The sequence below is a fragment of the Gymnodraco acuticeps genome, unplaced genomic scaffold, assembly GCF_902827175.1.
Source record: "Gymnodraco acuticeps unplaced genomic scaffold, fGymAcu1.1, whole genome shotgun sequence".
Taxonomy (NCBI): domain Eukaryota; kingdom Metazoa; phylum Chordata; class Actinopteri; order Perciformes; family Bathydraconidae; genus Gymnodraco; species Gymnodraco acuticeps.
The window spans coordinates 146,623-162,544 of NW_022990334.1; the positions used below are offsets into that span (position 1 = coordinate 146,623).

The 15,922-nt window shown below is 44.4% G+C and overlaps 1 protein-coding gene across 1 annotated transcript in view; it reads right to left on the reverse strand.

Annotated features, from left to right (window-relative positions):
• The window catches only part of gpc3 (glypican 3), a 192,350-nt gene that overhangs the window by 25,601 nt on the left and 150,827 nt on the right, over window positions 1–15,922 (reverse strand). Inside the window, 1 exon segment of the mRNA XM_034223265.1 lies at window positions 5,546–5,732. Coding sequence (XP_034079156.1) covers window positions 5,546–5,732 — 187 coding nt within the window.

Below are 15,922 nucleotides of genomic sequence, written 5' to 3' on the forward strand. Positions count from 1 at the left end.
GTACATGCAAGGTGTTAGCCAAGCGGCTGCTGCTAACAATCAAGCAACCAAGTCAGAACACAATGTTAAGACCAGATAATTAGCTTCTAAGAAAGAGAACAGCCCGCATAGAACCGTAGGCCATGGTTACAGTAGTAACCGCACATGCGGAGCACACAGCACCCGCAGTGAAGATGTTCTCTGCATATCATCCTAGTGCTAGGAGTCTAGTACTAGGAGCAGTAATACAACGAACTAGCGCTACTGCAATCAAACCCTATGTTACCGGGAGCGGGAGCACTGCCCTCACCGGCTGAGTTAATAGTTAAGCTTAACAGCAAGGTGTTAGCCAAGCGGCTGCTGCTAACAATCAAGCGACCAAGTCAGAACACAAATGTTAAGACCAGATAATAGCTTCTAAGAAATAGAAAGTACTTACCTTACTCTCTGCATCTAAACGAAAAACGGGTTAAATTGAATGAGGGACACAGCCAAAGCTGGGACTCAAATGCTAATGATAGCTCGGGCACAACGCCACAAGCAGAACTTTCAAAAGAGCATAAGGGCAACTTTATGGGAGAGGAAGCGGGAACACTGTCGTCACCAGAAAGTCTAAGCCAAACAAAAAATAAGACAGCAATCAGGACAACTTGGCTGGGAGAGGGTGCGGGGACACAGCCATCACCAGCAACAAGCTGACACCAACCTGTCTGTCGAGGCTCTGCACAGCCCACAGCCGGCCACAGCTCCTGGAGGACGCGTTAACGACCCGTAGCTCCGACTGTCAGTCACGAAGCTGCACGCGGCCAGCTGCTTGCAGAGAAATCCCTCAGATCAAACGTTCAAACCTGAACGCTGTAGGCTACAAAAATGTAGCCGCGGTAGCCTCGCGCAGCGAGAAGATTAAAGGAACAGATCCTCTGACGACACCGGCTGATATAGCCGGTGTCACGTGGGTCACAGGTGACTTTGTTGGTATTGGTACTCGAGCTGCGCATGCGCGCGATGGACATATCCAGTGCTGAAAGCACCGCCTCTGGCGGTCAGTAGGGACGAAATAGAACTACTTTCTCGAGTTCCATGAAACTCAGAGGTAGTTATAGCATGGCCAACAGAGGAACTCAACCCATTTCGGAGTGAATCAGGATCGCTAGGTGGATATACGCATTATTTAGTCCTGATTGAGGTAGACCTCAAACAGTGATACATTGGTTAAGTCTGCATGTTTTTGTGGCTATGTATCACCTGGTCCTGCGTGCTGTTGAAAACCACAGGGGACTCAGGCCATGTGGGCACCCAGATTCCTCCTTTACCCAAACACCTGCACTCCTCTTCACACATCTGCATGGCCTGTTTCCTTCGGTCTCACGCTAGCCCTACCTGGCAACCACATGTGGACAGCTCCAAAACACGAGGCGAATTCATGAGTGCGGTAGCTCAAATAATCAGCTTTATGAAACTATATGGAGCTTAAAGGAGGAGGAGATAGTTTACATGATGGATGCACCCAGAGCTGCCAGGGCTAATGTCAACAGTGTCTGGATTATGGCTTTTTTGATGAAGACATGTGGCAAACACTACTGCAGAGGACCGGCGCCGTTTGACTCACCTATCAGGTGCCGGGGGTCAGGGGGTCACAGCTGCAGTTAATTAACATACCAGCTCATCATATTGGCATGCACGTACGGCTGTCAATTGGACCCACATAGAGAGTAAAGAATGTTTAGGTTTCCCAGTGTATCAAGCTTTAAGCTTATCAAAGGTGTTTTTGTCTCTTTCTGTTCTTTCCCCACATTCTTTCATCACCTTCTTCTTTATTTTTACTCACTCCTTTGTTCAAGCCACAACATTTGTAGCAGACCTGAAAGGTGAGCCCGGCCGAGGCTCTCACCGTAAGCCGCGTGTTTCACATTACAGGAATATTTCCACTTTGTATTTTGCTTACCTCCGGCGCTGATAAAAATGCTCAGGAGGCTTCAGAAAGTACAGCCTTCCTTCGGGATGCTTACAGTGACCGCATGTCTGAGTGCAGGAACATAACAAGAGGCCTATTCAGGCGGCTCCTGCTCAGCATGGCGAGGTGCAGCTCACAGCGGAGGGCCCTGCTCCGTCCAGCTCAGCAAGAAAACACACAAGGCTCAGCTCTGCGCTGCTGGGCCGTGGCAGAGCCCACCAACGGTTGGCTTTCAGACTGCTGAATGTTTCCAAACTGCATGAAAAACCCATTTCAACTTATTTAGTCTAGCAGTTAGCGTTGAACTCCTAAATAGCCGTCTTGGTAAGTGGTTTACAACTGAGTGGTCAATAAAAAACATTTTTGCGGACTATATTTTCTCAATCTGAATGGTTTTGTTTCGAGTCACGGAACATTACCGTGAGAAAAATTGAATGATTTATTTCTCTGTGTAGCCACTTATCTTATACAACTTCAAGAGCTGGAACTGTGGAACCAAATTAAACTCAGTCAACTCACTCAACTCAGGTTTTTGCCTTCACACTTAACATAGCAAATTATTGAGTATTCTGAGAATATTGCAGAACAAATTTGAAGTGACTGTGGACAGTGAAGTGAGGCTTTGAGCAGATTTTATGGAGGTTCTTTGTTTCCTGCTGAGACCAGGTGTGCATGAAAGCACAGAAACAGGTGAGCCCTCATCATGAGTGTGAGATGGTCATACGGTATTACAGAATACAGGATAAGAAAATAAAAACTACACACACACCCAAATAATGCCATACACACACATTACTGTATGTGTATTGCTGACACAATTTTGGATTGTAGTGGCAAACAAAGAACATTTCTATGACTTTCTTTGTCTGAATGAAACAGGTATTTTCTGACAATGTAATATGTTACTTTCTTATTTATAGTTTTGAGTGATTAAAGAGGTCCTATTGTGCTTTTTGGGGGGTTCTCTTTCCTGTAGTGTGTTGTATAGTTTTTTGTGCATGTAAATGGTCTGCAAAGGCTTTTCTTAAGTATTATAGTGACATCACTATGTAACGCTCGTGCTTTCTATTGGCTAGCGCTCCAACATTGTTATAGGCCAAGGGGTGGGCATCTCTAAGGGTTTGATCAATCAAAACAGAGCCAGCCAGCTAACCAATCAGAGCAGATTTGGCACTGGTGCTGCAGAAAAATATAAAAAAAAGTAACATTAAAGCTTGTAAACATGTCACAGTAAAGGCACAAAATGAAAATTAGCATAATAGGGCCTCTTTAATTAAAAAAACAAATGTACTCTCCAGAAAATGTGTGCTATAATACATCCAAAGGCGGAGTAAAAAGTGGACCTATGTGACTTTTGAAAACATTTAAAAATCCCTTGTCTAATTCAGAGGAATGTTGATGCTAAAAGCAGATAACATCGTGGACTCAGATGACTGTTTGAGTCTTTACTACTTGCGTTACTGTCACCTAAGCGTTACCATATGAAATACATGATAGTTGACACTGTGAAAACAGAAAACCTTTCTCATATTGTCAGTCAGCTCATTGCGTCCCTACGACGAAATGCAAGGATTTTCACTAACCCTTACTATTTAAAACACACTTTCCTCTCAGGCTAAAGCAGGCATCTGGACTGTCACAGTTAGGAGAGGAAGGGGTCTTGTGAGAGTTGTAAATGGATGTTTTGATTTGGTCTCGCTGTTAAGCGCAGCCCCCATTTACTTCAATTCATCAAGAATTTTCTCAGTTTTTTGTTTGTATTGCAAGAAATACAAATAATAATTTTGTGGGTGAATTATTCCTTTAACAATGCACATATATAAGAAACTAACAACCAATAATGAAATCACCTGACCATGTCTTTATTTTCCCCTATCACATCTGTGAGGTTGTAATTGATTATAGCTGGTGTGAAGGAATACTACAGATATCCCACCAATTAAATTAAACAGCTGCAGCCTTTGGTATTTATTATGAATTATTTGGTAATTGAAGCGTTTCAACTTGTTTTATATCTTATTCATGTGACTTGATTGGATTGTCCAATTAAATGAACTTACAGCAGAGAGGTCAGTGAGTGAGATCAGTCCTGTCAGTAAGTCTGGGTGAGGGTGGTGTATGGGTGAGGCGGGGGTGGTCCCTGTCCTGGAATAGCTCCCATGGCCTGGAATGCTCTGGGGAATGTGCAGCTTGAGGTTTGATTGGTCATGATGGGAAGTGTGTGTGTGTGTGTGTGTGTGTGTGTGTGTGTGTGTGTGTGTGTGTGTGTGTGTGTGTGTGTGTGTGTGTGTGTGTGTGTGTGTGTGTGTGCGTGTGTGTGTGTGTTGTGGTTGAGCAGCATTAGTGATCAGGAGGTTATGGAATCTGTGTAGAGAATGAGCGAGGACAGATCAATCATTACACACGTTTAGGAAACATCCTCTGTGCGCTCGGCAGGTGCACAGCATGGCAGTGTGTGGGGGGGGGGGGGGGGGGTTCCGTCCTGCTTCTGTCCTGTCTGCACCTTGTTGTTGTGGCTCCTGTCACCTTACCCCCCACGCCTCTTGTGTGTATGTGTGTCGCTCCACTCGAGGCTTTGTGAAACCAGATCTGCCTCGTCCATCTCGGAGCAGCAGAGCACAGACAGGCGGTCCATTAGGCCTCATGCTCTGCGGGTTGACCTTTGAACCCCCCTGGTCCCCTGTTTGACCAAAATGGGCTGAGCGGCCGTGCTAGGTCAGCGTTTTTCTGGGTCATCACAGGCTATCAGCGGCTATCTGTGTATCTGCCAATCAGCGGGGGACTCTCCAAGGTCTGAAAACATTACTGGCTCATGTACAAACAGGCAGATATGTGCCTCACACACACACTAAAGATGGACTTTAAAGGGTGCTTTCATTTCGCTGTGTGAGCCTTAAGACAGTGTAATGACTCTGTATCAGAGCAACGAGTCAGGCTAACAGGAGCGTGTAAGAGAGGGCATCAGACTCTCACGGCCCGGCCTGCTGGAAGCGATGGCCTCTGCAGGATTCCTGCGTTAACCCCCGGGTTCCTGCTCTCGCTCCCTGCCCGGCAAACCCAAATCTTTGCCACAACATCCCAGACATGAGGACTACTCCCTCTGCCGTGTTTGCTCAGCTGCGCCGGCTTTGTGTCGGTGTATCGAAACCCCCTTGTTCCTGCTCCCTTTGCTGTTTTCTCCCTCTTCTCCTGTTTGGTTTCTCTTCTCTCGACACTTTGTAGCTTCATTTGTTCTTTGTTTGGCTTTGGGAGAACGCGTCTTACGTTTCCAGGGGATTGACGGCGGGGAGGTCGAAGTGAGGCGGCTACCTGAGGAAGTCTCACGTCTTGTGCCGCATAGTGTCACAGGGGTGTCAACATGTACAGTAGTCGTGTAAACACCTCTCTGCTGTGCCCACTCTCTGTCTCACTGCAGCTACTCATGCACTTACAGGGTTTCAAAATAAATAGCTCCAATTTGGTTAGCAGGCGTAATAACTTAATAGCTTGGACCCAAGATGTAAGCACAGTCTCAGAAATGCAATTTAAGGTTATTTATGTGGATGCAGCAGCTCATTTGAAAGCACTAAAGTTGCAGTTAAAGTCCATTTTCAGACACAGTTTGGCTCTAACCTGCAAAGATGCGTAACCGCTTGCGTCTCGGAGGCGGCCCCAGGCCTGACACCCCGGTGCACTCGTCTTCATCGTCACAGTCACCGCTCTCGAATCCCTCTTCCCCCTCGTCGTTCCACCCGTCCCCTCCACTAACCCGCGACCGGGCTCTCCAGCGCTTCTCGGATACCGTCACCAGCCGCAGCAGCTGTGGGACAAACAGGAAGAGGTTTAAAGGTAATGAGGTTAAAAAGCACCCCGCCCTCACAAACTTCATGAATCATTCTGTGGCCGGAATGTGCCGGTGCATTAATGGTTTAACAATGCCATTAAAATAAATAAGGGGTGTCTCTTGATCCGAGCATGTACAGTGTGGTTAGAACAGCATGAGGGGAATTCCTGACAAAATCTCGGTGAGATCTGAAAGCGTTGGTATTTGATGAACGCTAATTATATCACCAGGCAGGAAAACAGTTTTGTTATCTGTGCCAGTTTTGTTATTTCTGTCCAACGTGATTCATTCAAAGGTTTGTGGCTGTCTCCCCAATTTACTGGTAGGAAAAGAACCTAGTGGGCCAAGCAGACTGGTGCAATTGTGTTGTTACTGGCAAACAGTATCGTGCCCAGGTCACATCTAGACCTGGAAGTATTAAAAGATCCGACCCAACCCAAGATTAAACAACATTGGCTGCTACACATTGATTTAGTTGAAAGCTCTTTATGTATTAACCTCGTTTGAGATGGGTCTGCTGTTCTTGAATCACAAAACTCCCTTAAAAAAAGATGTTAAAAAATGCTGCAGAATAATTTTTATTTCTGATTTCTAGAGAAATAATCCAAAAATGTTTGTTCTAATCTACCCACATTTACTTAAAGTGGCACTTTCTGCTCATTTTCAGGTTCATATTTGTATTGTGTGTCTCTACTATGACATGTTTACATGCTTTAATGTTCAAAAAGCTCTTTATTTTCTCACACTGTCTGTGCTGCGGCACCTCTTTTCACCCTCTGTCTGAAACCAGAGCCCAGTCTGCTCTGATTGGTTAGCTGGCTGGCTCTGTTGTGATTGGTCAAACACTTAGAGATGTCCCGCCCCTTAGCCTATCACGTACACGTGTGTTGGAGCACTAGCTAATACAAGCGTGAGTGTTACATAGTGATGTCACTATGTTACAGAAGTGAACAGAGGTGTCCAATGAAGGCTTTTCAGGCAAGGTGGGGGGGGGAGGGGAGTGTGTGGGAGAGAAACATAGGGATTTTGCAGACCATTTACATGCACATACAACACTACAGGGAAGGGAAAACCCCCCAAAAGCACAATAGGGCCTCGTTAATGTGTTCCTGGTCTTGTGAATGTGTTATGATGTAAAAAAGAAAATATGTACATTTTTGTAATATTCCAATTTATTTTATTCTCTTGACTGGGTTAAATTAAAAACATCGTTCTCAAGTAAGACCTGGCCAATATAGAAGCAAACAAGACAAATACAAAAGGGAAAAATGTAAATCAACCCACAGATAAACTCTGATATTATTATAAAGAGGGCTAAAACAACATGCAAGTCAAGCTCTTAAGCAAACAAATCTGAAATTATTAGCAACTAAATCTTATTCCACTTTGGCCTCGGGGCTGTAAAAGCAGATGTTGTTCAACTCAGATATTTTTCCCACGCGGATTACAGAAGCTCATAATTTGTTTGTGCAAAACAAACCAGAAGTGTTTATTGAGAACTGTGGTAAACTAATCCACTCATAAATAATAAAGAAATGTCCAAGAGCTGTAAAGCAATATCATAAAAAAATCTCTGAATTCCTTTTGACCAAATGTAAAAGGAGTGGAAGAAGAAAAACGTTATAAGCCCAATTACTAAAACTCTGAAGAAAAGGGAACTTAAAACACAACTTTCGCATACTTCTTGTTGCATACCAGAAAAAAAGGATCCTGTCTTGTATCAACGGGTGAGAAACACGTGAGCCAGCTCGGAGACAACCTACATGGCCGCTCTCTGACCATCTTTCAGGCTCCACAACATCGCACATGATTGAGAGCCCTGCCAAGGTAACAGATGTGCTAAATTCCACCCGCCTGCCCTCCAAGCTTCCTTTCATCTAACCGCCCTCCCTCCTCCGTTGTTTTTTTATTGATTTCCTTCCTATCTGCATAAGTCAGCATGCATTTTTTGTTGTTGTTTTTACTTGTTTTGGCTGGCTACGGGAGAACATTGACTTCATATGGGCCTCGTCTCAAGTCAGCTGCAACGTCTGCCTGTGTGTTTGTGCGAGACGGAGAGCGGAGGTATGAAAACAAATAAAGTTAATCACAGAATTACGTCACTTCAAACAGATAAACAACTCTGTGTCCCTCGCCCGCATAAACAAACCAGTCGATCCGGTCGAAGTGACATAAACTCCAATGTTTGGAGAGGAAACAAACATCACCTTGTTCCCAGCATGGCTACCATGCAACAAACCTCCATTCATTTCTCAACATTGAGGCCATACACGCACGATGACCACAACATTTTCTAAAAGCCAGGTCACTTAGAACGAGAGATGGACAAACAGTAAGACGGTTGACAGGACGGTTGATCCGTAGGAACATTTTGACTTCTGTTTGAGGCCGCAAAGCAAAGCGCCACCAGTTGACAGAGCGGAGGCCTCAGGTGTCGCATTAAAACACGTCCCATGTACAAACCCTCCACGGGATGAATGGTGGTTTAATGTACTCGGCTGTTTTGTTACAGAAAGAACCATGTTTGCCTGCGTTTGCCGGAGTCCTTCATAGATTTACTGAGGTCTTGAAATTCCTTCTGGTGGTCTGTATCCTGGCAACTCAGTTGGACTTTGGTAAGGGGAGGGGCGCCTTGCAAACCAATTAAAAGGGCACACAAACACTTGTAAAGCAGGGAAAGAAAGATGTGGTTCAGGGTATTTTAGAACAAAAGCTAAAAAAAGGTATGAGTAGTAAGGGGGGAAACACTGAGAGCAACTGTCGCGTCCCCTGTTTAGAGCTCGGTGTGTGAACACTGCCATGTGTAAGTCACCACCTACCAGCAAACACAGCGACTCCCTTCAACACATAAACAGGCATGCTATCCTCTGACTCACTGTATACTGATGTTAGAAAACACTAGCATCTCTGTGAGGCTGAAATCAGCATGCTAACATGCTCACAATGCCAATGCTAACATGCTTGTGTTTAGTAGGTTTAATGTTTTACAAGGATTAGCATCTTAAGTTAGCATTTTAGCAAACACAACAAGTGTTTTTGGTAAAAGTGGTTTGATTTGAGATATTTGGTTATGATGGAAATCATTGGACGCATTCAAATGATGACCTGATGATGGAGCTACAAAAGTCTCTGGATAGCCAAAGTGTATCTAATTTATTCTGAGGGAAACACAAATGGCTGTACCAAATGTCATGGCAATCCATGTGATAGCTGCTGAGATATTTCAGTCTGAAGCTAAATGCAATGACCGACCAACAGATCAACACTGCCAGGGCTAGATCCAAAAAACACAACAGGATCTGAGAGTTTTACATTTTGGATACAAAATACAGTTCCAGACGCACATGTGAAGGAAGTAGGATCAAGAACACACAAGCTATAAATAACAGCAGATGATCAGCAGATGAAAAATAACACAAAAAAACGTTTTGGGGAAGAACTTGGCTGTGTAATCATAGTCGTGGTCTCAATGAGCCATAGCAGCAAGCCGTGCCCTGCTTCACATGGGGGGGGGGGCCGGGCAGGGCCTCCCTCCGAGCCTCTGTGGCACAGCGCTGTGGCTTCTGCCCACCGACTGACTGCCTCTGCCACGGCTGCGGTGGCGGGGAGGGGTGGGATGTATGTTTGTGTCGAAAGTGATGCTGCGCTTTTGGCATGGCTGAGCCGCAGCGTGATCCGGCAAGAGCCTCCAGATTTACCACAAGAGGGAGAAACCTCAAGTTGCTTCGGGCTGGAATCTTCCGCAATTAAAAAAAAACTAAACCCAAGCAAAAGGAAGCAGGGAGGAAACAAATAAAAGACACATTTTTGGGGAGAAATGTGCAGTATGTTTTGCATTAGGAGAGGAAATCGGGTGCTCTTGCTCTTCCATTCTCTCTTCTGTTCTGTTCTGTTTTCCAGAGTTGCATCGGGTCCAGTCACTTCAGACATAAAGAACATGTAATCAGGACGGCAATAGGCATCCCGCAGGACACAGAGTTCACATCCCTTGAACACAAAAGCGCAAGTCACACTAAGGAAACACAGGCTGAAAAGCTGCATACAAAGCCCAAACATGTGGCCAATTGCTCAATGCAGGCCAGCCCAGACAGAGACACAGAAACCGCAAGTCTGTCACTGCCTCCCACACATGACATGAACTCCACACAGGGTCACTGTTCCACACAACAGCTGCACCTGGGCCCGGCCACTGGTTGACCCGCGCCGATAGAAATCAACCTGCGCTCCTTGACCATCAGCTGTGGTCTTTAAGAGGAGCTGGAACCAAGATCCTGGTTTAAGTTTGACCTAAAAATCACATGAAAAAGGACAAAGACAAATAATGTAGTATTAACGTCATAACTGCTGAAGTGAATGAGTGATGTTGGGAAGAGGGAGAGGATGAGTAATGAAGACAGAAGAGAAAAGGGTCTTCTTGTCAGTGTGTGTGATTGGGATCAGGCCCTGTGTTATGTCCTCCACTCGAGCACAGGACTTGTCTGGACAAGACGCCCATGACTCGGCCCAGGCGGAATCTGCTGCTGTGAATGTTTCTATCAATGCCTCAACACATCTTGTCTACAAATCTAATCTACACGACTACAGGCTTAGGATCCCAAACAGAGCACTTCTTTCAATATGTTCATAGAGAAAGCCACCCTCAAACGTTGATGGTTTCTACAATTGCTCGGAGCTGATCATCACACACTGTTTTTTGTGTATGATGGTGATGAAAACTGACAAGACGTTTTGGGATTTTAATCATACAGTATTCTGTCTTTTTATACACATTTTACATATGAACAACTGGTCCAAGTGTAATGTGATATGCATGATGTTAATAATAATAATAATACATTTTATTTTTAGGCGCCTTTCATGACAGCCAAGGACACCGTACAATTTGATAAAAAAAAAAAAAAAAAAAAATGCTGAGTGTAATATGGTTCATATTCAGTGACAAACCCACAGGAAGTCATCAGAACTTTTACTTGCAAGGTTCCATTTCAAAATGTACTTCAAGTTTAATGTGAGTCTTAAGAAAATTGGCAAGAAATGAAAAGATAACAATGTGAATCAATGTGTGTTTCAATACACAGTCTTTATGCAGTTATTAGGAGTATTATTTAGAGTTGTTTCATTGTGATAAGAAGGAGGTGGAGCAATTCTCCAGTCAAATACCATAATACCATTGCAGAAGAAAAGGGCGCCCCGAGATTACATAATTGAAAAAGCGGTTGAAAAACAAGAAAACTCAATGTGAAGATACTTTTATTCAGTTTGTTTAATGTATTAATATGTAAGGTTGCATCCGATCTTTGTGGAGTAAAAAGTCATATTTAAATCTGCCACCATTTTTTGTGTCTTCAGCAGAGCAGATGCTTCAGAGGACTTTGAAGTTACATGCTTCCTTTATGTAACTTATTGACTGTTTCTAATTGCACTTTTTCACATTTGGCTTTTAAGGATTCACAGTTCTCCACCAAAACCAAAACCAACAAATAAATGTTCTGCCAAATCTGTGGTGTTTGCAGTTTTTTGGAGCACAAATTGAAGTTGTGCATACATACTGGTATTTCATTCAGCTATTTGATTTTGGTTTTATTACCCTCACCTTTACTTCTCTAGTTCACTCTCACCACTCTCATAATTCTTGTGGGTAGCACCTGTTTGGTGACTACAATCTTATCATTCCCAATAAAATATGTGGCCAAAATTAAGAAAATAAGACCTGAACTGTAATAAACTGAAGTTATCCTTTAATTGTTTAAGGTAACAGAGAATCCACTTCTAAAGTTAGGGAAGTCGTCTTTTATCATGTGACGGCATACTATAAATATACTTAATGAACTGCTGCATTTTACCCTGTGGATTTAATGTTCTGATATTTATCTGAAAGCTCCATTAAAGCCAAAAAAAACTGTACAGCAGACTGTATATTTTTGAATCAGTGTAAGAGCTGTTCCCCAGGTCACTGTGTTAGACATATCCAACACATGCCTTTTCAACACAGATGATTCTTTCGTGATAAATGAAGGAAATGGACTTTCCTTTCACCTAATCCCCACATGTATACTGAACTGCTGTGCATGTATCAAGTTAGCAGACGTGCTGTTTGGACAGGAAACGCAGGAGAATGAATGAGGGACACCGTGGGAGAACGGCGGACAGACGGAGGAATGACAGGAGGCTGTTTCCACACCGTGAGTCATGGAAAGCTCCTTAGCCACCCACTGTCATTACTCAACTTTGATTGAATCCGAAAAGTAAAAAGGGAGACCTATGCTCTCCCATTCTTCTCTCTGTTACTTTATTTCTCTTCCTCTATCTCCCCGCGGTCGGGTATGTCACGCAACGGGAGCCCAGCCTCAGATAGTTAATGCAGACAAGATTAATTTCCTGATGTTAATTCCAGTTGGAACAGAAAACAGAGAGAGAGGGAAGAAAGAGCTCTCCAGTCGAGTGTTAAACTGGGCGTGTGTCCACTCCACCTTACTGACTAAGCCTACAAGGCTATTTCCAGATCTCTCTAGTTTGGACCGAAACCTGGATGAATGTTTCTACTTTGTTGGCAAGGACTTCTGGTGGATCATCTTTGAAAAGCTAATAAAAACTCTAAAACCTTTGACATATACTTAAGATAGAAGATTACCAAAATGTTTTCCAGTTCATCTTTTGTAAGAATAAACCATTCCTTGTTTTTCCAGACGTCCTCAGTTCAAGGCATGGCCTGCACACACAGGGTTAAGTCCCGCTTAAATATATCTGGTATGACAACAATTTTCAATCTTATTTGAAGCTAACCAAATGAAAATCTTGACTTATGTCTGTGAATGTGCCCGATTGTCTGCATGGGGTTTAATAGTTTAAAACATCCCGTTCCTGCACAGGCCACTGGTTGCTAAATCAGATTACGCCTCTCAGACAATCTCTTTTTGTCTGCTGCTCGTCTGCTTTACACGTTATCGCCGTGGTTCCCAGAGTCATGTGTTGCTGAGAGACCCTACAGTTTTCGACATTAGCAGACTGTGGCTGTGCGTCCCATGATCACACCTAGCGGGAGCCAACAGACATGAGGTTGGGTAAACGTTTAATATAATAAAAGGTGGAGTGGTTCAGTGGGCTGTGGAGCTACAAGAAGCTATTCTGGTTAGCATAGCATGTAGCTTAAAGAAACCCAGAGAAAAATGGCTAGAGAGTGATGGAAAATAGCAATGTAGGATCAGAGGATCCACCCCATACTGTCAAGGTATGAGTTTCTAGAAAGATGAAAAGATGGGAGCATGTGAGGGAATGATAAAGTCAGCGAGCGCTAACACTTTGACAGGTCCAGAAAGGAGCCTCAACTCCTCTGTGCCCCCCAGAGCACCGCTGCCTCAAACAAAAGGCAGAGAAGGAACAGAGGAGGTCTCTGACCCTCACAGGGAGACCCTCTGATGACCTAGCAGAGACAGGAAACAGGAAGTGTGACCCCTGACCTCTTTCGGGGGGGGATCCGAACACGTGACTGTGCCCAGTGACAACAAGTCCAGGATGTGCAGATCAGATCAGAGACCGCAGCAGGAAGACTCAGCTGTTCATGTCTCAGCTCCCTGACAGCTCCACAAAACAAGAAGGATCAGCACAGGAATATTATATGGGAGGGATGAAAAGCTCACACACTGTTTTTACCTTTGTGTGTGTGGTGTGGTGTGTGTGTGTGTGTGTGTGTGTGTGTGTGTGTGTTGTGGTTCCTGGTTAGCGAGCCAGGGTTTTTATAAGCCGGCTGCGTGATAATTACACCCAGTGGGGTGGTAGTGGTGTGGGAGCAAAGAAGGAGGCAGAGTGGGGGGGAGAGAACGACCCCGGCTTAGGTCTCAGGGCTGATGGTGGTGGGGGAGAAGAAGGGGACAGTGAGGGAGGGAGATGTGGAGGTATGGAGGTACGGAGGAATGGGTGGCAGTGGGAGAAGCGATGGTTGGGCCTCATTAGGAGGCTGACTAATTGGGAGGGAAAAGGCCCTCACATGCTCTGTCTGACCTCCCAGCCAGCAGGGGAGAAGCCAGGGTGGGAGAGGTAGAAGGGGGGATATCAGATAGATGGATTCCTAAAGTTAAGTAACCATAACTCCCCAAATGCTAAACTTACCGTGAAGTCAGAAGTCTCCGGAAAGCGAGAGGATAAAATGCGTGTGTGGTGCTCTGACAGGGAGACGCACACAAACGCCCCGCAGCCCCTCCGAGGTTTACACCAGGTGTCACACTTCATTTAAAGAACCCTCATGGCTTATCCCCGCACACAAATATAGCGGCATAACAGCTCTCCTTCCTCCTCTGCTTCCAGTGCAGTCGTACTGCACGCACATAAAAACTAGGAAGGCGAGAGGACGAAGGCCCAGAGGGGATATATTAAATAACGCTTCAAAAACCCTCAGTAAATAACATCAAACAGAAGTCAGACTCTTTGACTGGAGCAAACATAATGGCCAGGTTAGCGAGTCTACGTTTACAAAACAGCAGGCCTGGTCTGACACCCATGGTGTCTATTAGGCTAATAGTAAGCACACCATGTAGGAAAAAAGGCCACCATCATGATGAGGCTAACATTTTATATCTGCTGTAATTACAATACGCTCGACGCAGCATTTAATCATACATTTCAAAGCCTATTTGAAGTGTTTGTTTCATAGCCACTTGTATGTGTCACCACTGCATATGAGCTGGAAATGTATCTGCTCCAGTCATATTCCTAACTACGTGTGTATAAGATTAACGGCTGCACAGTAAAAACTGTCCCAGCCTAAGTGTGTGTGTGAGTTATATATTAAAGAGTGTGTTCTGCACGGGAATACACGAGGTGTCGAGCACACGCTGCCCAGGCTCTGCTGCCTCGGAGGAAGTGAGACTGCGTGATGGAATTTGTGGCGCTCGGGATCTGGTTTATTTTCCACCCTGGATTCCTGTCCTACCTGCAGGATTTTCCCAGGTTCTGGCTTCAATTAGACTGGGAAGCTGGAGGGAGAGGAGAGGGGGACCTAGGGGGCTTAGGAGAGGAGGGGGGAGGAGGGGAGGGCGACAGGGCTGGAGTCTGTCACACACAACTCAGCACAGCTGGGGAGATGGAAAGAAAGGCAGAGGAACAGGGAGAGATAAAGACCGATGGAAGGAAAGGCTAAAACATGGGAAAGAGGTGCACAAATAAATGCTTTGGCACCAAAACGGAAGATGATTGTTATTCTTTAAATGACAGAGCAATTGTATCAGTGAAACATTAAATAATTGTGTTTTGCCGGGAGGGATTAATACAAATCTTCAACAAAAATGTCTTCCTTTGCGTGGTTTTCCAAATGTATCTCTCCAAAGAGTGTCATGTAGCCAAGAAAAGGCTGTCAGAATAATCCCAGGAGGTCTGACCCTCCAAACGACAAACTCATCTGACAAATGAGTGGGAAACGCTCTGTAATCAAAGAGCAATCACATAATTGCTCTATTTTGCCACTAGCTCAACCGTCTCCTGTGAGATTAGTCGTTCGGAGGAGAAACCCGATACTCTGGGAAGTTAAACAGATGTTCAGAAAAACAAACTCATCTCCTCAGAGCAAGAACACATCATCAAAATAATATGTTCTAATTTAGGAGCGCCGCCTCCACATGCGTCTCTGAGAAATGAACTCACTCGGTCAGATCTTTACAGAACGTACCATTTAAAGTGATGTTCTCATTAAGAAAACAGTGAGAGCTGCCATCACAGAAACATCGTAGACTTTACGTCACAGCTGATAAAAGCTCGTAAAGCTTTAACGGCAATGTCACTTTTAAAATGTAATAGGTTACAAGGTACCCTGTACATTTAGGTACTTTTCTTAAAATCATTATAAACTTGGCCAAAAAGCAATAAAGTCCATAAAGCATAAACTCAAGCAACGGCACTTAAAGCGGCCGTATTAGAGGAGCTTAGAGATGTCCTACATCTTAGCCTATCACGTACAATGTGTTGGAGCGATAGCCAATAGAAAGGCAAGAGTTACGTAGTGATTTCACCATGTTCCGGAAGTAAACAAAGTAGTCCAAAGGAGGCGTTTCAGGCTTTCTCTTAAAGTTATTTCATATAACTTGAATTAAGATTGATTTTATTAGAAAAGCAGGATGTAATCCCTTTGTAATCACCAATATTTTGACTAGTAAGAGCAACTTAATTAGATATTTTCT